Below are 21895 nucleotides of genomic sequence, written 5' to 3'. Positions count from 1 at the left end.
AATCATATATGCATGAGTTTCATGCAGAAATGCTTGAAATTCAGTCATACATGTCTAAATGTCGAAAGTTCGCTTACTTCTAAATCGTATGAAGTTTGGCTTGCTAAGTTAGGCTTTAGCAAGCCAAACTTCAGACGCGTATGTCTAAACTTCAGATCCATGCGCCTAAAGTCGATTTAAAGTGGCTAAAATTACAATGCTTTAAGCTTCAATTATGGTTTAAATGGGGGTTTTGATATCGGGAAAATGCACAAGTACCCCCAACCTATGCCCGAAATCCCAGAGACACTTATACTATACTAAGGTCCTATTACTCCCGAACTTATTTTATAAATAATTTTCTACTCCTTTTCAGCCTACGTGGCACTATCAATCAGATAACTTGAAAAAATTGTCAACACGCGTTGGGCCCAGAAGATAGTGTCACGTAGGCCGAAAAGGGATAAAAAATTATTTATAAAATAAGTTCAGGGGTAATAGGACCTTAGTATAGTATATATGTATCTCTGAGATTTCGAGCATAGATTGGAGGTACTTATGCATTTTCCCTTTTGAAATCAGCTATTTATACACTTCTTCATCAGAAAATAAGAGACAAGTGCAAAAATAACCAGTTGGAGGAGGAGCACTGTTTAAAATATAGCCAAAACTATGGAGTATTCAATATATAATAGCTTCATCATCAAATTCAGACATGCAAGGCTGAAGCTGATATTTGTCAAAATTCAGTATATATTGGTATGTCAAAGCCAACAGGGAACAGAAATAAATCATGCAACTGTGGGAACATTCACCTGAAACAAAAACATTTGTTCCACACATTGATCACAAGAATTTGGAAGAATCGCGAATTTTAACTTTTATACCACCCACAATAATTTACTCAGATCTCCAAAAATACTAAAACAAGATCAGTCAATGAAGAATGTAACATGTTCTCATGTGAATCAAGTGCTTCAGCTACTGTTTCCTACTCTTTCCTTTCTTTGCCTTATCCTTTTCTTGCATTTTCTTTCTCTTTGCTTCTGCTGATATCCATGTGTAATCTTGAGGGACTACAAAGGGATCTTGAATGTTTTCGATCCTATTACTTGGACTGCCTGTAGAAGAACCAGGACGTTGATATGGGGCTTTTATCCACTGAAACCATGATGAACTTGAAGGCTGTGCCCCTGATGGACTCTCCCTGCCCGAAGCAGTAGGGCTGGAAGGAGGAGTTGCAAACTCATCTAGTGGCTGCAATTCTTCAAATTTAGTGAATGTCACCAATACTCTAATCGTTGGAACAACTGGAATTGCTACCTGAAACAGCGAAATAAATTCTTAGGCTACTGGAACTTAACATATAGGTAATTAGTATCATAGAATGCATGCTCCTTGTGCATGTGTATACTAAGACAACGACAACAACATACACGGTAATCCCACAAGTGGGGTCTAGGAGGGTAGAGTGTATGCACACCTTACTCCTACCTTGGAAGGTAGGGAGGCTGTTTCGGACAGACCCTCGGCCATGTGTATATCTAAGACCTTTAACAATTAGAGTAATTTCTAGAGTTGACAATCATGTCAAACACATGTTGGGAGGTAAGGGATGTCAAGCATTAGATGAAGGAGACCAAAGGTACGAAATTTAGGTATCTAGTCCGAGAAATAACAAAATCCTATAGCAAATCTTTGATAATTTCAGTCAACATACTCACAAATAGGCAATAGCTAGTCTGAAGAATACCATGGTGAAAACGTTTCGATAATACCAACTAGTAAAAAAGAAAATCCACATCTGGGGAAATTCTACAGGATGAATGCATCTATCTAATGATTCATTTTCTAGAAATGATGTTCAGCTGGAAGTTCCACCTTCATTCCAAAGGGGATCCAGCCTTACTCCCATCTAGATTAAAACTCCTCTCTGCTACTGAACTCTTTTGCCCCAAATACCATTGCAACTTATCTATGTAGAGCTACAGGGTCTCTTTTACTACACTTCAATTATCTAGTGGCCTGATACACCATAATAATTCCTCGAAAAACTACATCATTTGTTCCCTCATTATAGCTAAAGAGCATCTGCAATATACAACCTTTAAGGTTCAAGTCTTAACAAAAAGTAGCTTCATACAGCTTAACCATGAAAAACATCAACATAAATTATGTCCATAACATTCAATTGCACTTGTCTTACTGTTCAGCTTCATTAATGATTTGCACATGTCAAATAGTTAAAAATTCCAATCCTTAAATGATATATCATGAGTACCCAGAGAGTTTCGCACTTGCGTTTAATGGTTGCACCCACAGTGAACTTACAACAGTTCAATTCTGCATTGATGCTTATTACAGTTCTATGGCATTGTGATCCTGTTTCTACACATTAGGTTTAATTGGTCTGTATTGGAAGTTTTCACTCCTATCCTTTTTTTTGCCAATCCTTCAACACTCAATCATGAGTACCTAGATTATTCAAATTTATGGGTCATGGTTGCACAGATAACATAAACTGAAAGATAAGTAAAATTTTGGTTGATGGACTGATGAGAGTTATCTAACAGCAGACAACCACCACCTCAGTGATGCAGGACAGAGAGTAACTGTTTTGGACTAAAGCTGGTAAGATTTTAGTAGGAGTATAGTTGAATCCATCGTCCCCGGGATCTTACATCTTTATGGCTCATGGAAAGGGGGAAGGAGGGTAAGTGAATCTGAAGCTTCAGGATCTACGATGGATCAAAAGTGATGCTGATTATACAGGCTTAGTTTTAAGAACTTAAGCCAAACGTCCCAAAAGTACTGGTGGGTGGCACCAAAAGATGCAGTATCAAAAATGAAGTTAATTTGAGAGGCTGAAAATGCAGAAAGCTGATGAAAATTATGGATTCTTGAGCATGACACTAATATCAAAGATGATGTCCATGAAAAGAGAAATGAATAGAAAAAAAGGTTTTCTCATTAACAAAATACAAGAGAGATCCTTAAAGTTTCATAATTAGAATATTCCTAATTGCTATGACGTAACATGAAGAATATTTTACACGTTATTCATATATATTGTTTCATTTTCATCTACACATGTTGTTAATGAAGTCATTTGACTTTCACCATGCCTCCTCCAACTGAAAGTGGTTAAACACCTTGAGTTACAACAAAATTGGAAAATCAAGTTGGGGCAATCATTAGAATAGTGTCACTGAAACAGTATGCTGGAAATAAAATTTGACTTCGCATTGCCATTGGAATGACTAGGCCATCGCACTAACTGCAATCCTTGAAACACCACTGAACTTGAGTACATGGATGATGTCAGTTTGATTTATAGGTTGTTGACCAAAACAAATACGTCGCCACCAGACCACAATGTTGTCAACCTATGGCCCTGACTAACTGATTATTTGGTGATGACATGATGCTGATTGGGCATTGCCATGTTTAAGATATGGCATTGATCGACCCAGTCTAAGATGTAAAGTACTGGACCTACTGGTTGGACAGTGCACTAACTAGAAATTTCAGCTAATATGGATTATTACTACATAGGACAGATAGACCACTAACTTTTTTTGGGGGGGAGGCTTGAACCTCGACTATTCCACTGGGTACTTGCCACCTCCCACATAGACTGCTAACTTGAGAGGTTATCTAACATAGACCAAAGAGTAACAAAAGTGGAGTGCTGATTTGACAGGTTAGCTGATGGAGTTGATCAATTAGCTTCTGACAAATTTAGACTGCTATATTTATGGATCAACTAACATGGACTGATGACAAATGGGGACTGTTGAAACTTAGCACAAGGGCCATGTGGAACAGATGAGCCACTGGATCCTAAACTGCATATCTGGAGGACTTCAAGGACTGTCCTCCTTTGCCTTCCCTGCTGACCCCATCACTTACAACACTTTCCTTTTCTTATATTAGGCTTCACTACGGGGTTATGGTTTTGGAAATATTGGTCATTTTTTACTATCTTAGTTCCATTCCAAATACAGGCTAGGAATAATATGACTGCATCCCATAGTTGCATTTCACTAGACTTTGTTCAAGCATACTAGATGAGTATCAGGGGTCCCTAGGTTAGTACCTTATAACCTCATCCCTGTGAATTCTTTTTCAAAAGGGTCTTTCCTTCTCTGAGAAGGCCTCGTCATCCCTTTTTCGAGGAACTACCTCGTCCCTTTGAATTCTTATACCAATAAAGTTACAACTTTTTTTTATAAGGAAAAAAAAAGACGTTCTATAGATAGATATGATACTCTATGACAGACACACCCAACCTTCTATACAAAATGGAACCTTATCGGTGCACCAAATAGACATTAAAAATAGGAGGCCATCCCTCATATGTATAAAAAGCTATGTTCTTTCCCTTCAAAACTATCATTTATCCCTCTGTACTATTCACCTAAATGCTACTGGAGGAATATTCTACACCCAACATCTTCTCTTCCATCCTCTGAAAGGCCTAACTAAATATTGCATCCTTTATAATACTCTGTGTGGAAATAGGTTGAAGTTATTTACCATCATACAATCTAAAATCTGCTCAAAAAATCAACTTTTTGCCTAATTTGACCCATATTTCTTATAGCATGCCAGAATATCATCTCTAGCCTTTATCTCAGAGTCAAGTCAGCTAAGCCAATAAATCCGAAAGGGTGTTTCAGAAGGGTTAAGGTCATCATGTCTAAAGTTTTCCTTTTTTAAAAAAAGTAACCATTATCCTATGGACAACATTTAGTTAAGCCAAACCTTAATCTCCATAACTGTGTGAACTATTTCCTCTATGACGGAAAGATGATTTTTCTTTGCAACTGCAAACTTTTATATCCAGTTTCCTGTTACATTTATATATATATTTCTTAAAGATTGGATGGCTAACCTTCAATAACCACAACGCGCTGGTTGTCGCAAATATTAGATATTAGACAAAAGAAGAAAGTATCTCTTTCCCATCAGTTTAGAGATCCTAGGAGCCATCTGGTTGTCTCCACCTTACTGTTACCTTCCTAAAAATATGCTGTCTACAACTATCCTAATACAATCTTCCTTTAACATTCCCTTCCACCAGCAGTGGAGATTAATGTCTACAATATTTTATTTCTTTATCATGGTTCAGAGTTCAGACTCTATAACATTTTCTTCCCACAATTAAGATTTTCAAATAGTCGCTTAGTTCAATGACCTATATTCTCAACAAACTGTAAAAATGAATCCTACATTAGGACATTGACAGTTTACTAAATATAAAAATATATAATTACGATTAGCAACTTCTAGTTCAAGAGCATGATCAAAATACAAAGTGGAACACAAAGAAAACCAAAATTTACTATTTTTAAGTTTTTAAACTCTTTTGTTTCTTGCTCATGGAGAACATATATGTATCAGCTAGGACTATAATACAAACATATCACTGGTCAAACCTAACAATAATTCAAAATCACATGAGTGTTGGACTAGCAATCAAATTTAACCGCGAGTGCATGATGCATACCTTTACTGGGAAGGTTCCTTTTGGAAGTTTTGTTGTGAGAATTTCCCTCAACCGCCGGATAGCTTTAACTTTGTTAGCTAGAATGTCAAGCAAAGGAAGGAGCTCTTCGGTTCTCAACGGGAAATCTGGAGAAAGCCAAAGAACAGGCCTCAGTCCTTTCTTATACTCATTTTCTCGGCTTCCATCTTTACGCCGATTTCCATTTTCAGCATTGCTAGATGTAGAAGCCTTTGCATCCCTTCCTTGTCTAAGCTCGTCCCTCGTCACCCTGACATCCACAGAATGCCTCCCTGGCCTAGTTTCATTTAAAGGCGAAGAACCCTCAAGATAATTGCCAACCTTCTCCTCAACACATATGGAACTTCTTGGTGGGACAACTCGTTTCTCCCCTTCTGGTTTAATATCCCGTTTCCTCCAGCTGTTAAACCACCTCTTCTTTTCCTGCTTATTATCGTCATTTCTGCAACCATTTAACTCCTCAATGGGAATATCTCTTTGTTCATAACAACTATGGCGATGTGGAATGATCCCATCTCCATTCTCATTGCTTAAATCTGAAGAGTCTGACTTGAGAGCAACCTCAAGCTGCCTTCTTTCTTCCTCTGTCAGGATATCATCAAACTCTTCACTCTCTGCTTCATTTTCATTGCAAGAATTGAAAAATTCATCATCCGTCATAGCTCCAGGAACCATCCTTGATTTTATGCTCACAACCACATTATGCATATCATATACTTTAGCTTTCCAAGAACCTACCATCTCAGTTTTCTCCTGGCGCCTCCATGTCGTTTGTGGCAACAGAACTGCCTCAGTGACATCAATCCCAGGCCTGAATATGTTAGTTTGAGACATTGCAGCAACTTCTTGCTGTACTTCTGCGTCAGTCGCTGGAGCACCAGCACCGTCTAAAGCATTCATAATTTCCTTCTCTTTATGTGAGATCATGCAAAGTGATCCAGGAGCAACTTTACCATCCTCAGAACCATCTCCAAGGAAAAGAATGCTCTGATCTGATCGCTGAATTCGGAAGCCATCAAAGCCAGCCAGTGTCATATCAGCCCTTAAATTTGCACCCCTCTTCCAAATCTTATATGTATCTGAAGGGGCAATCCTAGAAATGAAAGGTATAACAGAGCTCTCAAAGTGAAATGTTATTTCCATATAAAAATCCCTCATCCTCTTCATCGTCCCAATCAACCGGGGCAACCTTCTACACCATTTTGCCCAAGCCAAAGGCTGGTAGTGCCTAACTATGATCTTCGCAATCCTTTCTTCCCTATTACATATTGCCTCCTGCAAGGCACTCCATCCATGTTCATTCTGCAAGCTCCAATCAGCACCAGCAAGCATAAGCATCTCGGTTGCAGTCTCATCACCAAGTTTGACAGCCAAATGAAGAGGACTATCCCGGTTAGGGACATCCCGTTGATCAATCACTGCAGAAATAGCATCAGCCTTAGCTTCCTCAGCCAGCGATACTGCTTCAGTATGAATCTCAGCAGGATCACAAAGCCGAGGCAACGCAGCAATTATCTTCCTCAAAGAAGGATAATCTTTCAAGACTATACCTTTATGCACAGGGCTATGTGCATATTTCGAAACATCAATACCAGCCATACCTTAGAAGTAGAGTATTCAAAGGCCACACCCTACACTACAATTACACTGCCAAACCCAACTCAATCATCAAAAAACAGGAAGCAATCAACAAGCAAAAGAAGTAAACCAACAACCCTCCACCCAAAATCAAACCACTAAACAGAATCCCCTAAAAGACTCAACTTTTTCCACTTAAACAACAACATGTACCAATATCTCCCAACACCCTTAACACAAAACAAGACAATAACTCATACAAAGTCTTTCCCCAAAATCATTCCAACCCAGTTCAAGTTACACCATTTAAAACCAAGAAACAATACAAAACTCAGAAAAGAATAGATTTTTACCACAAACAACAGGATTATAGAATCTTTAAGAGGGACCCAAAGAGTAAAAGTCAAGAAATCACACCTTATTGTTCTCAAACAAGCACAGAAAAGACCCAAAATTGGTTAACCAAAAAGGCACACACACCCCTTAGCTCCTGAACCCACCAAATAACCCCCCCTTCTTTACACATAAATAAAAATGAGAGATCTTGGTGATCTGATCCAGATCAGACAAACCCCAAAAACATGCATGTGGGGTGGTGCAAGAATCTTGAAACAAAAAGGGAACACTTTTTTTTCCCTTTTTATTCTTTATCAAGAATTTTATAAAGAAATTATGAGTAATTTTTGGTAGAATCTTGATAAAGCAAAACCCAAAACTGAGTCAAGAATCAAAAAGGAAGAAAAATACACAAAAAATATTTAAAAGTATAGAAGCCCCACTAGTCAAGCAAAGGGGGGACACAAATTGTTTCATGTAAAAAGGGAATAAAACCACACTATCTTTAGAGAAACAAAAAAAAAGAGAAAAATGGAAAAAAAAGAAAAGAAAAGACCCTTTTTTCCTCTTTGTTATTACCTCTAGAGTGAAGGAGAAATTGTGAAAAATGGGGAAATTTTGGAGTAACAAGAAATCAAAAAAAGGTTATTGAGGGTAACCATTTTTGTATAGGGGGTGGGGAGTCTCAAAAAGGGAAAGTGTTGCATGTGAGCCTGAAAAGAGGGAACTATGCTTTCCTATTTCAATTTTTTTATTATTAAATGATATTTATTTTCAAATATTGACGATTATATATTCAGTGTCATTTCATGAACGTGTTATGATAATGATAGAGTGTACGTAGACCTTATTCTCAAGATAGTAAAGTTATTTTCAATAATGCATCAACTTAAAATACAACTAAGTCAAAACTATTCGGAAAATTCAATATAATTCTACGAATGTGTTATGAGAATGATAGAGTGTACGTGCATAGACTTTAATCTAAAGATAATGAGGTTATTTTTCGATAGAACATCAACTTAAAATAAAGCAAAGTCCAAAACTGTCCGAAAAAGAGAATACAAAATTGAAAATTTTCCATCTTTTGTTTACCTTTTTAACATGTTGAAGTTATTTATATAGCGCTATTTGATTAGAAGCAAAAAAATGAAATTTATGTCTAAAGCAAATCTTAAATGTTTTTGTGACTCTTCAAATTGTAACGAGGTCAAAAATTTTACCAACAAAATTCAGAGTTAAAGAAAATAAACACATAAAAAAAATTGATATATATATATAATATTAAAAAGATAATGTGAAGGGATTTAGATGAACTCTTGAATCCCTCTCGTTCTACTTTTGGCTCTTAGTAATCTTATTAAGAGTATGTAAACTTTTAGAAATAAAATTTATTTTAAATATAAACAAATATTCTTGATTTGAAACAAGTTTTTAAAAAATGTATCACGATGAAAATATTATATTAATATATTTTTGAATGAGGAAAGAGTTGCCACATGCTTGGATGAGGGCTCAAGAAGAGTGGAGTAGGAGTAGGATAGGTCTATAGTCTTGCAGATGATTCAGATTCTTTTTGGAAATTTAAATTAATTTAATAAAAAAAAATTAAGTCAAGAAAAAACCTAAATTAAGTTTCTATTTTGGTCATTTGACTTATAATATGATCTTTTTACTCCTTTTATATATATAATAACAAAATATTCTAATAAGATAATATTTGTCATTGTTATTTTTTTCTCATCTCTTCCTCATCAAAATTTTATTGAAAACAGTCTTTATATTACCACACTATAAGATTAAACTTTGCATATAATTCTGTTCGAATCTTACTTATGAAATTATTTATTATTATTATTATTATTAGACAATAAATATATATATAAATGTTTTATAGGATATGGTTGGTAGATATAATGGGTGAAGAGTTTATCCACGATATCTACTGCATGGGAAGGCAGAAAATTCAATTATGAAGTAAGGATAGTGACTACAAATAGGCCAACGGGGGTAGAGTAGTAAATTTTTATTAATTATTAACATAAAAATTATTTTAATATATTATGATTATAAGTAATAAATTAAAATGTATAAATATTTATATTTGTGTGTGATAAATGATAACAATGTAAGTGAAGATAAAGCTGAATATAACATATTTATTACGAATTTAATTGAATTCAGTTTTTTTTTATACGATTCAGGTATATTCATATGTTAAAATTATTATTAACATTTTAGCAAATATTCATGAATTTTAAAATCATAATTCTGAAAGTGAAATAAATTTGACAAATATTTGATGAAGATTGATTTGAGGAACGCTTATGGTGTAATTAATTGGAAATTCTTCATGATTAAGGTCTAAATAGTCTTGACTCTGGAGGTATCATGATTTTGAAGGTATCCTCAATAAAGATGTGTCATTATTTCGAAACATCTTGTGGTTAATGAACACTCAAGAGAAGTCAAAGAAGTAAATGAGTATTTTTCAACATGAACGTCAAGTCAAGCCTTTTTTCAAGGAGTGAATCACACAAAAATCATTCCTTCTTAATTTACATCGAATAAGTTATCTTCGAAACTGATCTATAAGAGTTGTTGTTCGTTGACTCTTCCTTCAAACATTGATCCGATTTTACTCTTTTCGATTGAATTGTACTTGATTTCTTTGATATCTAACTACTATATTTCTTACTTTTGAAGGTATTTTCAATTAATTTAACAACGTATCTTGTTTATTTTTGCCCTATACAATATTCTTCCATACCAAAAATACCTTCAAAATGGAATATTAAAATAGTAAAACATGAAGACGACAATTCAAACTTTTGACCCTAAACTTTAGTTCTTTTTTTATGTGAAGCAAAACACTGTCTCAAGGTTGGCCTTTGTGTTTTTTATATGATAACTATGTAAACAGATAACTACTATCTGTACTTTAATAATTAATTAAGTAGCTTAATTACATTATAAATTAAATAATGTTTTTTACCAAAAAAATGTCAAAAGAAGATAACAAGAGCATAATGTTTACACAAGGAATTATAATTTTATATCACTTTTTTTAATATCGATGCCGATATATTTTAATCATTTCGATCCTTATATTATTTACTTAAGTACATATTTTTTTATTAACTAAATGATATGTATGTTTTGAAAGGTATATTACTCTCGAATAGTGCTTTAAATGGCGGGGGCGTGAGACAAGGCGAGGCGTTTTACTTAGTATAGAGCGAGGCGTAAGCCTTGAGACGTGGGGCATAAGCCCTACAGATCTTTAAATTTTTAATTTACAATATAGTATAATAATATAATAACACAAAATTATAAAAATACATCAATATTACAAACATAATTAAGGAAACTCATAGAAAATAAAACTTCTAACATGATTATACTAGTATAAATAATCTAATATCTTAAATTTCTAATAATAAAAGAATCATTATTTCTAAATTTTTTTATTTTATTATACTATACAATTTACCCCCACTTAAAGAAAATATTCAATAAAACTTACTACTATTATAATAAAACATCACTCTATCATGAATAAAAATCAAATTAGTTTCAAATAGCTAAACAAAATGTGAAATTTTTGAGACATATGACAAAACTATGAAGACCAATGATAAGTGAAAAAGTAAAATTTTGCTATGTATTTTTAAAAGAAATGTTACGTACTAAATAAGTACCTGCACAATGTTACCAAAATAGTAAAGATACGATACTACAACTTGTTATTTGAGTTACTCACAATCTTCTTATCTCTATAGATTAAAAATTATTAAGTATCATTCAATTATTCAAAAATTATGAGGGTCAACAATGTTAACTAAAGATTTTAACACATAATTTGTGTAAGATATATTAAGTGAACCCTGAGCGTTGGACGTTGGATGTGCTTAGGGCGTATAATCGGGTGCTTAGGGCGTAAGTCTTACAGAACTAAGTCCCACAGTTGAGTTTCAGGGAGTTTTGCTAGAGTCCCGCCCCAGGGCGCTCCACCGAGGCGAGTCCCAACATAGTTTTTTAAAACACTGCAGTCTCGAATATGAAGTAAAATATAAAATTTGATATAATACGTTAATAGTTGAATAATTTAGCACTTAAAACAAAAAATTAAGAAATAAAGTTTAGAATTAATATTAATTAAGTAACATCAAAGCGTATTCTAAGGATGATATCACGGCAAATCAGGTCAAATCGAGAAGCTTATAATGTAGATAAATTTTCGATTCATAAACAGACTAAGTTAAGTCAACAATAAAAATATTTAAATAGTAATAAAAAGAAGCATGAAAATAAATAAAAATAAAATAAAAATATCACCCCATAACTAAAATACTTCGTCAGTCATAAGGATCAAAAGAGCACATATCAATTAATCATATACAAAATGCACTTAATAAGATATTACAAAGATCAAAATTAAAATTTATCGATATTTCAAGAAACTATGAGTACTAATTTCTCTTTATACAAAAAGGATTAATTAACTAATAATTATATCACATGATGGTCATTATTTTGTTTAGTCAAACTAATTAATCACCCTTTTTTGCCGACATAATTGTCTGAAAAGTCTCCACCTTAAGTTAATTAAATACTATATAACATAATAATATATCACATGATTCAGTGGATGTAAACAAAAAACGACAACACGGTTTATGCATCATCAACTTATTAGTACACAAACAGACAAAACATTTTTTAATAATATTTGTATAAATAAAGGACATTTTAGTATAAGATTAAATTTAATGATTATGGGAAAGATACATGTGATTAGACATGTTACTGTTTGGATTATTAAGCATACAATAATAGAAAAAAGATAATTATTTTGTGTTGTGTAATTCTTTTGAAAAGTATATAAAATATGTTGATAATTTATTTTATGAAGGTAAATGTTATTTGTTTTAGATACACTGTACTCAATTGAATTCATATGTAATAGAAAATACATTGACTCTCACGCTCACCTCTCTCCCTTTTTCTCTCACAGTTCTTTCTATGTATCTATATTTTCAGAATGTATATAATATATATATCTTAGATACATGTATCTAGTGTGTTTCACATGTATCTGAGATACACTAACTCTCTCGCTCGTCTACCTCCTATCTTACTCGCCTATCTCCCTATGTATATGTATTTCAGAGTGTATCAAGTAGCAAACTATATGTATCTAGGTGTATCTGATATAAAAATATTAATTAGTGAGACAATATATAATTATTTCAAACAAAAGGAGAATTAGTAAATATAATAGGAATATTTGTGTAATTAGGTAGCTTTTCCTTTTTTTTTTTAGTCAAAATAGCATATAACACTCTTCATCTTTTGGTATAAAAGGCCCAAACCAAGATATGGATCCTTGGCCCAATGTATTCAACATATTATTGGGCCCAAACCCATATAGTTTTCCAACCCAACTAGGTGTTTGTTCCTTTTTAGATGGGTATAAAAGGCCCAAGAACAAGAGTTTACTCCCATTTTTAGAACCTCTATTTAGAAAATAGCCATCTTTACAAAAAATTTAAGTTTAGCTGTTTCAGAATCAACTTCAAAGATGCGGATATGAAGTTGAATTTGCGTATCTGAAATTGAAATAATTCAAACTGTCTAAGCATAAAAATTGTGAAATAATTGTTTGTCTGAATTTAAAACTTTGGCTTTTCAAACTTTCGAATATGTACAATAGTTATACTTTGGCAAAACACAACATACATTAGTGTGGCAAGGAATTTTGTTGGAAGCCATGGTTTAGAAGAAATAATCTAAATAGTCGTCCACTCAAATGCTTAAATAAACGATAACCAATAAATATAAATGTACAATCATATATAATATAATAGATTCAAGGAAAAAGGACAAATATACCCCTGAACTATCGTAAATGGTATGCAGATACCCTCCGGTATACTTTTGGGACATTGGTGCCCCTGCCGTCCAAAAATTAGAGCGTATATGCCCTTCACTCTAACGGAAGACTAAATAGGGACACGTGGCGCAATCTTATCCATCGATCCGATGTCAGGTCGGTGGAAAAGATTATGACACGTGTATGTCTGTTAGTATAAAGGGTATATATGCTCTAGTTTTTGGACGGCAGGAAATAAAGGGAAAAAGGACAAATATACCCCGAACTATCGTAAATGGTATGTAGATATCCTCTGTCATACTTTTGAAAGATTGGTGCCCCTGCCGTCAAAAAATTAGAGCGTATATGTCCTTCACTCTAACGGAAGACTAAATAGGGACACGTGGCGCAATCTTATCCATCGATCCGATGTCAGGTCGGTGGAAAAGATTATGACACGTGTATGTCTGTTAGTATAAAGGGTATATATGCTCTAGTTTTTGGACGGCAGGGGCAACAATGTCCCTAAAGTATGACGGAGAGTATCTGCATACCATTTACGATAGTTCGGGGATATATTTGTCCTTTTTCCCTAGATTCAAAGCCTATCCTAATTCGTTATTTGTCAGTATTTTGCCCCTTTCTTATATTGAATCTCACATCCATAATAAATAGGGATATTGTGAACCTCTTTATAACGATTTTAAATTATTTCTTTGTCTCAATTTATGTGAATTTTTTTGTTTTTCTAGAGTCAAACAATTTAAGTTTGACCGGAAATTTGCGCATGAACTCTTCAACTTTTTTAAAATGAAATTTATATATTTATAAACTATGTAAAAAGTACTATAATTCACAATAATTGATAATTCAAAATATTTAAAAAATCTATGAAAATTTTACTGTTAAAGATAGACTTGTTTGAATCTCGAAATTCGAAAAGTGCCACATAAAATGAGACGGAGGGAATAATTCCTATCTTATGAATTAACTTTTGACTTTTGAAGTTAAATTACATCAGAAAGTCTATTTTTTTTTTAGTTTCGATTCTCATTCAGTGTCCGTAACTCACTCAGACTATATCAGAATCCTACACTATAGGATCCATTCCAGACTGATGCTCCCAAAAGTTTTTTATCTTTAATTAGTGGCCTCGCTTTTATTATATTACTATGTAATAAGAATTTGTGCTTTAAAAAGATTCATATTTCAGTTATGCATCATTTTATTCCAAACATTAGGATTGGACTATAAAAATACTTTTCCTTCTCAAATTATTTATCGTATTTTTTAAATATTTTTTAAGAAAACACTGATTAGGTTTTCTTTTTCTTTCTATTCTGCCTTTATTTATGTTTTAAGTATCTTTTTATTGAATATTTATTTTATTTATAATAGGGAAAATAGTCAAAAATGCCCTTAGACTATGTGAAAGGAACAAAAATGCCCTTGCAATCAATACTTTGGTCCATAAATGCCCCTATAATTACTAAATAGGCCAAAAATACTCTATTTCGAATAAATATATTGTTTTTTTTCTTTTTAAACATATCTTCCTCCTAATTAACATATTATTAAAGAACATTGTTCTTGTTTTCTTTCTTTTTAAATCACTTTAACATAAAAATGTAGGATTGTTTTTTTCTTCTTAATCTCATTTTATCAATTAAAATAGAATAACTTCATGTACCCTTTCGACAGATAATATATGTCATATATATAAGATCATAGTATATCCTTAATAAAAAATAATTATAATAAAATAAGAAATATTTTCATTTTTTATTTTTTCTGAATTGAAGTAAGATACATATTTGCTAATTTAAATGATATTATTAGAAAAAGAATGTATTATAAAAGAAAATAAATAATATATTTTATTTGGAAAATAAGCATTTTTAACCCATGAAATAACAATAAGGACATTTTTGGATCAAAGTATTGACGACAAGGGCATTATTGGACCAAACTACAAATGAAGAACATTTTTGTTCCTTTCGCATAATTTAAAAGTATTTTTATCATCTTGATATATTTATTATAATCTTCAAATATTTTTAAAAATTACGACAAATAAGTCGAGATAGGAAAGTGATAATACATTTTTTTTTAGTTCTTTTTGGGTAATGGTTTGGTGAGCATTTCAAGTAGGTGGTGTCAATTCTAGTCTAGACATATCACATAATGCAATCTTGACAGCATATATATTCTTATCTCTATAGTCAATTAATAAAAGGCACCTAAAAAAAGAATTTTTTTTTTTTTACAAAGATGATATGTCATCTCTCTTTTAGAACTTGCAATAATAATGTTTTGTTTTAAACTATACATACAGTAGTATTAATATATTATTGTTGCTAACTTTGAATATGTGACGAATGATAGCATTGTCAAAAGAGAAAAAGTGAATATTACAAATCATATATAGGAGGAGGAGGAATCAACATGGGTTGTCGAAATAACAATTTTAATACAGATATCAAACAGCGAGCCGAGAAGTCACATAAATAATGGTGGAGGAGTCTTTCAAGTTTCAATATTGGTAGTAGTTAGGCCTTAATTTGGATAATATTTGGTGAAAGTTAAGAAAATATTTAGAAATTAAAGTACTTGACGAACATGAATTTTACTTGAATTTTTTTAAGACTCGCGAATGAAAATCATTATTTTATTTGAAATCAACAAGGACTTGTAGAATGAGAAGTTAAATTAAGGGCGCTTTTCGAATTTACAAATTTTAAATTTTAACTACATATATTCAAGTGTCATAATTTAAAGGGACTACAAAATATTCGTTATTAATGGTAAACATCAACAGATATATGATAATCTTTTCATTAAAAGGATTCATTATTTATTACAATATATAATATAAAATGAATTGACCAAATATTTATAGTGTGATATCCGACGTCCAAATTAATAGAATTCAGATAAACTCCCTTCCACCCCTCAACCTCTCTTGCTTTTCCCCTAACTAGTGGTAAGAGAGAAACATGAGATTGATGTTAATTTGTTGGGTTTTATTTGCCCTGAATTTCTTACCATAAATAGGTTTTTCTTTTTAGGAAAAAGTTTTGGATTGGCTAGTCCTTTTCTTGTAGGAAAAAGTTTAGGACTCTATAAATAGAGGCTTGTTCCTTCTAACTTAATCATCATTCACAATGTAGTCTTAAGGGCTTTGAGAGTTTTGGTTAGGGGGAGAATTTGTGGGTAACAAGCTTGATACGTTATTACTTGTGTGAACCTCCCATGTATTCCGAGTGAATTGGTTGAGGTTATTTCTCTCTATATTTTGTACTCTCATGTTTATATAGTGGATTGCTCATCTCCTTTGTGGACGTAGGTCGATTGACCGAACCACGTTAAGTCTTTGTGTCTTTGTATATTTCTCGTTTGTCTTCTTGCTCATGGTCTTTCGAGGTTTGCTTTGCTAGCTTCCGCATTACACCTGCTTATTTCGGTCCTAACATGGATTAAGCACAATTCACTCGTTCAAATATTGCTATGAACAACAATTTGATATATATTTTAATTAGAAAAGGATAGAAAATAAGCTATTTATTTATCGTGTTTTGAACTTTGCATCATTGGATATAAATGGTTTCTTTAATATTGAGGAAAAAAACAAATAGTATATTAAATTAAGGATATAAATGGTTTCTTTAGTGTAAAGGGGGAAACAAATTGAAAATAAGACAAAACTGATTTAACCATAGCAAATCTGAGATAAAAGCAATTACTCATAATGTAAGTATTGAACAGTTTGAAGTACATTACATGTCTAGTTTTAGTTCACTTCCCTCCGTTTCAAAATAGTTTGTCCCGTTTTATTTCTCAAAAACTAATTTTGATTAATTTATAAGTTGAATTTAGATTAATTTAATATTTTAAATAAAACAAACTCGATTTCACAATAGAAACATTCAAATATTATAATCACTAAATTCAAAGTTATACAGAAAGAAACTAACAAAGAAAACTATTGTAATAGATAATAGAAGAAGATGAGAGACAGACTCAGAGAAAGGGGATGAGAGGACTAGACAGTTTTCTCAACAATTTGCATAAACCGTTCTTTCTTATCCGTCATCCTTTTAATTAGTTGTTAATTGGGCTGGGTCCCAAATCAATCTTTGTGAAGACCTTCTAATTTTGCTGCTTCTTTTCGGCCCAATACCTAATTGTGTGGCATCCATATAGGTATCGATATTAGGCCGAAGTTGATTCATAACATTAAATTTAAATTTAAATAGTTAAAAACTATACCAATGTATCATAAGGCATGGCTCTTTTTATGTTAATATGGTTGAAAAACACGTTTTAAAATATTGATAAAAATTTAAGTGAATTTATCTTTAAAAAATTGAGACGTGACAACTATTTTGGAACGAAGAGAGTAGATTTAGGGCCCAATTGAAATGTTTCTAACATCTTTACTTTAGGGGTCATTGTTTTGTAATAAGCGTGATACAGTGAGATATTTCAAGATTATTAAGTTTGAAACAAATTTATATTGTGTTTGGTTGACATAAAAAATTGTATTTATATTGTCATCCTAACACAATATAGTATTTCAAACTTAATCTCGAATATAATTATCTTATCAAACTTGATATCATTTTATCACACCTTTTAAATGATAAACTCAAAATAATTTAATCAGCATACCCATTTTTATTTTATTTTTTGCTGTTCAATTTGTTACGTGACATGTTTTCCATTATTATATTGCTTTTCCTAACATGTATCATGCTAAAAGTGGCTTATTAATCAAGTATGGAAAATAGCAAAAGACATTCCTTAGAAAGAACAAAAGAAGCAGATATCCGTACTTTTCTAAAATAATGTTTTATTTAAAGATACATAAAAATATGAAACAACTTTTTAGAAAGTTGAAAAAATCCAATTACAAAAAGCACTTTGTTTCACTTTATTCCCATTCCCCTCAATGATGGGACACAATTTTACATAAAGGGCAAAAGGCTAATTATATTTCTCAATTTTACGATTTAGAATATATGTAGTTTTTGTTTTAAAAAAAAAAGTGATGTATGTATATCATAATCGTCTAATAAATAATGTATATATACGGTATACCTATTTGTTGTCTAATAAATGGTGTAGACTTACATTTTTGTTAATAGACTGAATAAAAAAAACGAAGTCTTAAAATTAATTTTTAAATTCTAAAATGCCACGTGGTTTAAAAAAATTACCTCATATATTTTTTATGCAATCAGACCCCCTCAATTAAGAAAAACAACTAATTCTTCATCTATTCAGATCCGATCTCCTAACCCATTTTATTATTGGATAGAAGAGGAATTGATTTTTTTCTGTTTTTCATTAGGGGTAGGATCTAGGTGTAGAAAAGAGGTGAGATAATTTTTTAAAATCATGAGACATTCTTTAAATTAAAAAAATCAGTATTATAATTTTTTCAATTAAGTAAATATTAATAATATGTTAATTTTTTAAAAAAATATACACCATTTATTTGACGACAAAGAGATATATATGTTCTAAATTGCAAAGTTAAAACGTATATTTACCCTTTTCCTTGCATTAAATCATATCGACTTTATTATATTGGTATACATGGTTGTGTATTATGATTAAAAAATAGTCAATTATAATTAAATAAAAGAAATAGATATGTATCTAAAAGCATATCATATTACATATTTATTAGTTTGATGTAAATATATATTGTCAATATAAGTTTTTCTCAAATATTCCTCTTTCAATTTCAAGTCAAATTGACCTTTATATTACACAAATACAATGGACGAAATCAAAAATTTTATTAAGAAAATTTAAAAAATAAATAAGTACTGACAAAGAAATCGAATGAATGCTTTAATCTTATATAATAAAAACAACACAATCATAATTTTTTTCCCATTAATCATGAGTACCAAATACACTGGGATATATTCCAAGATTTATTGGAGAGGCATAGTTAAAAGCACATTATACAAGAACTACATAAATTAGCACTTACACCACACACATATAAAATGCTAAATAAATGAAGGAAGTTGGTTTTCATGGCGAATCTAAAATTTAAATTCAGTGAATTCTGAGTAAAATTCATGACTTCACAAATTCACTAAACTTATTTTAGATTCGCCTTTAACATTAAGCGCTCTTACTTTTTCTTGGTCAAGGAGACTGTGACATTTATAAACTCAGTTTTCTCTTTAGCCATACACTCGGACACAATATCTTCATACTTTTGGAACACTAAATCAATCAATTTTGGATCAAATTGGCTCACAAGCAAAGGCTCAGCCACAGCTCTCATGCACCTTGACACATTGTAACCATCATTATTAATATTTTCAATATTGTTAGAAGCATTATTCCAATGAACTCTTGTAATTTCCAATTTATTTATAGTGAATGAACCTTCTTTATCAACTATATACTTCACTTCTCCTTGTGATGGTGTATATTGAGGAATGTTAAATGAATCCACTTTCTCTTCTTCTATCAAACCCTGCATTAATTCATGAAGAATTTTTACATTATCAGAACAATTCAATCGCGATTAAGAGTTAGTACTTGTTATTATTTGTCAACTTAACATGATAGATGGACGTATACGTACAAAACTTACCTCTAAAACCAATTCATTAAGAGCCATGGATAAAAGCTCCCAAATATAACAACATTCTTTGCTAGAAGGATCTTCACTTTCTCTTCCTAAAAATGTTAATACCATTTTCCCACCTTTCATCAATTCTTCTGAACGATATTTCAAAAAAATTGAAAAATCTTTTTGATATTGCTTTTAATATGCTTTTATAACACTTGGTGGACTTGTACTTGCCATGTAAATATTCCCCTTGTTCTTTTCAATTAAATTAGGAACCTGATAATACATAAAATCGAATTTTCTTAGAAGAAGATATATATAATAATTTATATCACAATGCAACTTAATTAGTATAAAATTAACTTACTTGAGATAGCCACATGAGACTATAAGAGGAGTGAACAAAATGCAAACTTTTTGAAGGAAAAAGTCTAGTATAAAATGAACCAGCCACACCACTAAAAAAACATGGACCAAGTCCTTCTCCAATTTGTTTTTTCAAATTTTGTTCAAATTCCCCTAACGATCGAAAAATCGTGTTAAAATCATTGCCAGGGAGATCATTGAAGCGAAAATAATACTCTGGTGATTGCAGATTGTGTTTTTTTTCGTTGTTTTTCAACGATTTTAACAAGCTCTGATACCACTAAGAAAGTGTTCGCTCCAGAAGAACAACCCAAATCAGCAATGCATAATGTTTCTGGGAAGAGGCTACAATAGAGATCACTTATGGCTTGATCTGTTATTGGCTTTGTCATGAGAATCACCTTTCTCTGTTCATAAAATAATAAATATTATAAGGAACCATATATTATAATTCAAAGTTTAATTAACTTTCACATAATATTGATACGAGTGTTTTTTTTTTTTTTTTTATGTATATTAGGTTATCCAAAAGATAAATTATAAGTTGCTCAGACGATATCCATGTACAAGCTTAAGTCTAAGAGTTGATTCAATATTTAAAATTTACGATACCTAAATCTTACGATGACCTCGATATATATATAATTATATTTATGGTACCTGAACCAAGGAATTGTTTGCATAGCTAATGTCTCCATCTCCTCCATTCATGTGAAGAACTTCAACAACCTTCATTTCTACTTTGTAATTATTATTTTTTCCTCCTTGATTTTTTTTATAATGTGTTATATATATTACTCTTTGCTTGATAAAATCTAAATAATGTATCACCTATTTATAGGAGGATCATAGTGTAATGTATACATTATATTGAAACAATTCCAATAATGTCCTTGATAGAGATGACTCAATTCATAAAATAAGTGGTCCAAAACAAAACTTTGTTTAAAATTTTATCTAGGTGTACTGTTCTGGAATTGTGTCTTCTCCGCCCTCCAACACACCTCCCGTAGCGTTCATTCGCACCGCCCAACCCCACACTCCTACCCGGCCCACCTTCACCCAATCTTATAGTATAACAAAAATAGTTTTTAGCGGTAATAAACACATTAACAAAGAATGTTAAAGTCTTTACCGGTATTAGTTAACTGTCATTGGATTCAGTGTTGCTATAAGTTTTAGGGACATTTATAAAGAGTGCTAATTACTGCTAAAAATGCATATTAATTAGCGATCGTTAAGCTATTATTGTTGATTAATTGTCGATAAAAGATCATTTTTGATATAGTGATAGATATGTAATTATATACAAATACTTTTAGAATAATATTCTTTTACGTATCGAACATAAAAAAACAAAGAAATCTTTTTATTTTTCTGAAAAATGTTTTTAATGAAAAACACACACTAAACCTCATATATATTTTTTTATTTTAATTTATGTTATATTATGAAATTTGAGAAGTTATTGAAAATTTGATATGATTTTAAAAATATTTTAAATTGTTAGCTATTGTGATTTGTAGTACTTTTTTTTTACATAATTTTGAAAATAATATTTATTACTCTGTTTGTTGTAATTTATGTGGCACACGCAGAATTTCAAATATTAACCATTTCTTATATG

The 21895-nt window shown here is 31.6% G+C and overlaps 1 protein-coding gene and 1 pseudogene across 1 annotated transcript; both read right to left on the bottom strand.

The window, feature by feature from the left end:
• Nucleotides 1-679: 679 nt before the first annotated feature.
• LOC102581013 (ankyrin repeat domain-containing protein 13C-A-like) lies at nucleotides 680-7944 on the bottom strand. Its single transcript, XM_006360275.2, has 2 exons — nucleotides 5492-7944; nucleotides 680-1302 (listed from the first exon to the last, which is right to left on the bottom strand). The coding sequence occupies exons 1-2, from the start codon at nucleotides 7106-7108 to the stop codon at nucleotides 961-963; spliced, it is 1959 nt and encodes a 652-aa protein (XP_006360337.1). The 5' UTR covers nucleotides 7109-7944; the 3' UTR covers nucleotides 680-960.
• An 11222-nt stretch (nucleotides 7945-19166) lies between these two features.
• On the bottom strand, nucleotides 19167-21082 carry LOC102580675 (salicylate carboxymethyltransferase-like; annotated as a pseudogene).
• Between the last annotated feature and the right edge of the window lie 813 nt (nucleotides 21083-21895).

The sequence above is a fragment of the Solanum tuberosum genome, unplaced genomic scaffold (assembly GCF_000226075.1).
Source record: "Solanum tuberosum cultivar DM 1-3 516 R44 unplaced genomic scaffold, SolTub_3.0 scf00319, whole genome shotgun sequence".
NCBI lineage: Eukaryota > Viridiplantae > Streptophyta > Magnoliopsida > Solanales > Solanaceae > Solanum > Solanum tuberosum.
This window is presented reverse-complemented; position numbering and strand designations above follow the sequence as displayed.

Bases quoted from the DNA above. Each gene is read 5' to 3' on its own strand.
- LOC102581013 (XM_006360275.2), bottom strand. From the start codon at position 7,108: ATGGCTGGTATTGATGTTTCGAAATATGCACATAGCCCTGTGCATAAA. The intron at 1,303-5,491 runs GTATGCATCATG...TCGCTGTTTCAG, and splicing joins AAGGAACCTTCCCAGTAAAG to GTAGCAATTCCAGTTGTTCC.